The sequence below is a fragment of the Morone saxatilis genome, unplaced genomic scaffold (genome assembly GCF_004916995.1).
Source record: "Morone saxatilis isolate NCDOM2014 unplaced genomic scaffold, NCSU_SB_2.0 Contig24, whole genome shotgun sequence".
NCBI lineage: Eukaryota > Metazoa > Chordata > Actinopteri > Moronidae > Morone > Morone saxatilis.
Genome location: NW_023339807.1, coordinates 23,159,587 through 23,163,254, shown reverse-complemented (window position 1 = coordinate 23,163,254; position 3,668 = coordinate 23,159,587). Strand labels below are relative to the sequence as shown.

At 42.3% G+C, this 3,668-nt stretch overlaps 1 protein-coding gene across 1 annotated transcript in view; it reads right to left on the bottom strand.

Moving 5' to 3' along the window:
• Window positions 1–3,406, bottom strand: part of si:dkey-256h2.1 — a 12,470-nt gene extending 9,064 nt beyond the window's left edge. Inside the window, 4 exon segments of the mRNA XM_035673197.1 lie at window positions 103–263; window positions 704–879; window positions 1,564–1,703; window positions 2,772–3,406. Coding sequence (XP_035529090.1) covers window positions 103–263; window positions 704–879; window positions 1,564–1,703; window positions 2,772–3,205 — 911 coding nt within the window. The 5' untranslated portion in view covers window positions 3,206–3,406.
• Between the last annotated feature and the right edge of the window lie 262 nt (window positions 3,407–3,668).

The window sequence follows — 3,668 nt, the reverse complement described above, 5'->3', positions numbered from 1 at the left end:
AGAGCCTATGTAATATTATTATTTATTTAAAGCTGTGTTCCTTCTGAGCATCTTAACTTTAACCTTTAAAGTGTTCAGTTAATCCCAGGGAGACGCTCTTACCGCAGCGCCTGAGCGACTGAAGGCTCTAGATGCACCATGGCAGCGGGGATGCTCAGCGGTGTGTCGCATTCATGCCCGTCACAGTTCATGTCCTGGATCGGGTTACCGGGAAGAGCGTAGACGAGGACACCGGTGGCGTTGGATTTGGCCATACTCTGCACCTGGAAGGAAGGACAGCGAGCGGTGGATGGATTCATATTAGATGACAAAAGGAATGGAGATAATTAAAAGCTACAAAGGATTGCAACTAATTACTATTTTCACTGTCAGACAGACAGCGAACTGGCCTTCATGCTGCTGGATTAGTCACTAACATTCACTGACTACTATAGTCATAATTATAACAAATGCACATGTACAGCAACAGTGAACTACGCTCTGAAACTGGGGGCTGGCAGTGTGAAGGATTTAGTGGCATCTAGGGGTGAAGTTGCAACCAACTGAATACAGCTCATCCCTCCAAGCATGGAGGAGAAACTACGGTGGCTGTAAAATTCGCAAAAAAGGTGTTATCCAGATTCAATTTCTGCCAATAGATCCTCTTAAATGTTACACACTTAACTTTAAATCGCACGCTGCGTTATCTCTGACATTAACAGACCTTAGTGAAGAAAGAGCAGTTTCCCTCAGAGACCCAGGCCACAGCACCTTCCACCAAAGGGGAAGGATGGCACCCGTCCCCTGCGTCCATCAGCCGATACGACTTCTGACTCCAGCGAGCCATGAGCCAATCGTACCTGGCATCTAGTCTCTTGATAACCACGGGCATGTTCCACCCTGTGAGGAGGAAAATGGTACATACATTACCCAAATAAATCACATTTTACAGGAAATCAGGGGTTGTTTCATAAGAATATACAGCAAAATGGGTTTTTTTTGGGAGCTTAAGACACAAACACAAAGGGAGTTTTAAGTTGAAGACCTTAAAAAGACCGTACCTAGTGGTTCTGGAAACAAATCAAATGAATACAGCAGTTAGATTAGAGTGGATGCTAAGATTAGAGCGATGTACTCATACAAAAATCTGTCTAATGCAGCTGAAATATTACAAATTCAACCATCACACAGTATTTTTTTTGGTGATAGAAGTATTACTCACTTAAACATACTTTAAGAAAACATTTTCCAGTAGTTTTTCTTGACAATACAGGAAGGCAGTTGCTCACAGACTGTGATATTATTCACCAGTAGGTCTATTATTTACATATTTAACTGTTTTTAAACTAAATTCACACTCAGGTTTATGTAGGACATCTGAGCGAGGGGATAAAATACAAGTAAAGATTTCCAGGATAGATTATTTACAGGATATTTGGTCATTTTAATCAACTTCCAGGTGTTTCCATGACTGGAAAACTAGTCTCTAAACGTCCAGGATGTGTGGGAACCTTGTTTACATCTGCCCAACCACCAGGTGAGTCACTCTGACCTTTAAGGCCCACGAAGAGACGGCGCTCTTACCCTCGGAGGTGAAAACAGCCTGGGCGAGGACACAGTTACGTGACGTGCAGCCCCAGTAGTAGAAGACAGCGGGTATCCAGTTACCCAGAGCGAAGACCGGCACCGGAGAGAAGTGCAGCCTGGACAGAACCTCCTTCTTACTGCGGGAACACGAAGGAGAGACATTAAGCATTATGGTTTTATTATTTACACAGTGTAACGTTTAATACTCAGAAAATACAGTATAATGTGTCACCAAAAAGCTTAAATAGACAAAATAATGTAAAACCCAACTTATAGATAATAAAATAACAGTTTTAGATCAACCTGCATTTCAGTGAAGTCACTTTAAATACAGCTGAATTATAAAATATACCATCTATGTTGCTTCCTGTAATTGATTTACATCCAACAAAACAGCCCCTGTTTGATTGTTTCTTTTATTAACTATTAACATTAAACTAACTTGTATCTGTTCTGTCTTTTTACTCCTGTTGTGTCTCCTTTGTTATTATTTTTGACTGAGCGATGTTTCTCTCTTGGTGTGAAAAAGACCGAACTAAACTTCCTTATTGCAGAGATGTTAAGTTTTATTAATTATTATTAATAAACCTCCTTTTCCAAATGTGTGTTTGCATCATCTTGTTATTCCCCAGTGGTGCAAAGTAACTAATTACATGTATTAAAGTTCTGTACTTGAGTAAAATTATAAGGTAATTAACTTGAGGGGTTTCCATTTTATGCGACTTATTACGGAGGGGAAATGTACTTTTAACTCCACGACACAACATCTACCAGTTAGTTTGTGCGTTAAGATTTTATATTAAACACATTTATAAAACACAACATACTGTTTAGGATTAAAATCAGTGGTTTCCAATTGTTTTAGGAAGATTTCCCCTCCAAAAGTCACAGATTGTGTCATTTAGATGAGTATTTTAATCACAAAGAGGAAAAAAATATCTATTTAATTCACACAAAAAGCATTAAGGTCCAATAAAATGTATTTAAATTGTCCAACAGAAAATGAATCACTACAGTTCAGGTTGCACATTAACGCATCAGCACAATCTAATACCATGTATCTCCAATTAATGCAGAATTAGTGCTTTTATTTCTAACACTTGAATACATTTAAACTGATCACACTTTCATTGAACAACACTTTTAATCTGTGCAACATCTCATTGCCTCTCCACCCCGTGCAGCAGCGGCTCCTCTGCGGTCACCTGTGCTGCACGGCGGCCCGCTGCAGCTGCTCCCTCATCCACAGAGCATCAGTGACCGCGGAGTCGTCCAGGGACAGAAACAGAACCTGCGCGCTGTCGGGCAGGTTCTGGACCAGGCTGCTCAGGGACGACTCCGAGCTCCACAGACACTCCAGGAACCCGGACTTGTTGGTGAAAGCGTGAATGATGAGAGGCCCCCGCAGAGCTCCGGGCTGGTAGGAGAACTCCCCATCCAGAGTCCGGACAGTGAACGCGGCTGCGAGGTCTCCCGGTTCCGGTCCGGTGTCCTCGGAGGTTTTCACGGATCTTGCGCTGATCATGTTGTCTTTGGACTCACAGGCCGCTTCATCTCCGATTAGTTTCGTTCTCCACACAGCTTCTGTCACAACAACAAGGAGCCACAACAGCGAGAACCTTGAACGCAACGAAGCCATGTTTCCCCACTGACAGCGAGTGAGCGTGAACTCACCACCGACGGAGCATTTTGTTTCTCAGTTTATCCGGATATAAAAGGTTAAACTCTGCTGGTAAACTCTGTCAGTGGCAGTTTTCAGGTTTTCAGGGATCATAATCTTTCTCTTAAGACTTTTGAGTTGGAGGCGGGTCGTGCTGCTGTCTACGGCGGCCGTAGAGGGGCAAGACAGAGGGGCAAGAACGCTTCAGTCAGACCGTTCACGGCAACGAGATTTCAGTTGTGACCAAATGAATCCGGATACATTCAAATTTGTGATAAACTAGACCGACATTTACAGCCGAGAGTGAATATATGGTGTTAATCAGGATAATTTACTGATATCACAGTATTCATGTTGGATAATAGTCTAATTACACAATCATTAAATAGTAACTTAGCAACGACATGCTGAAACTCTCGCGAGACTTCGGGATTTTTGGTCT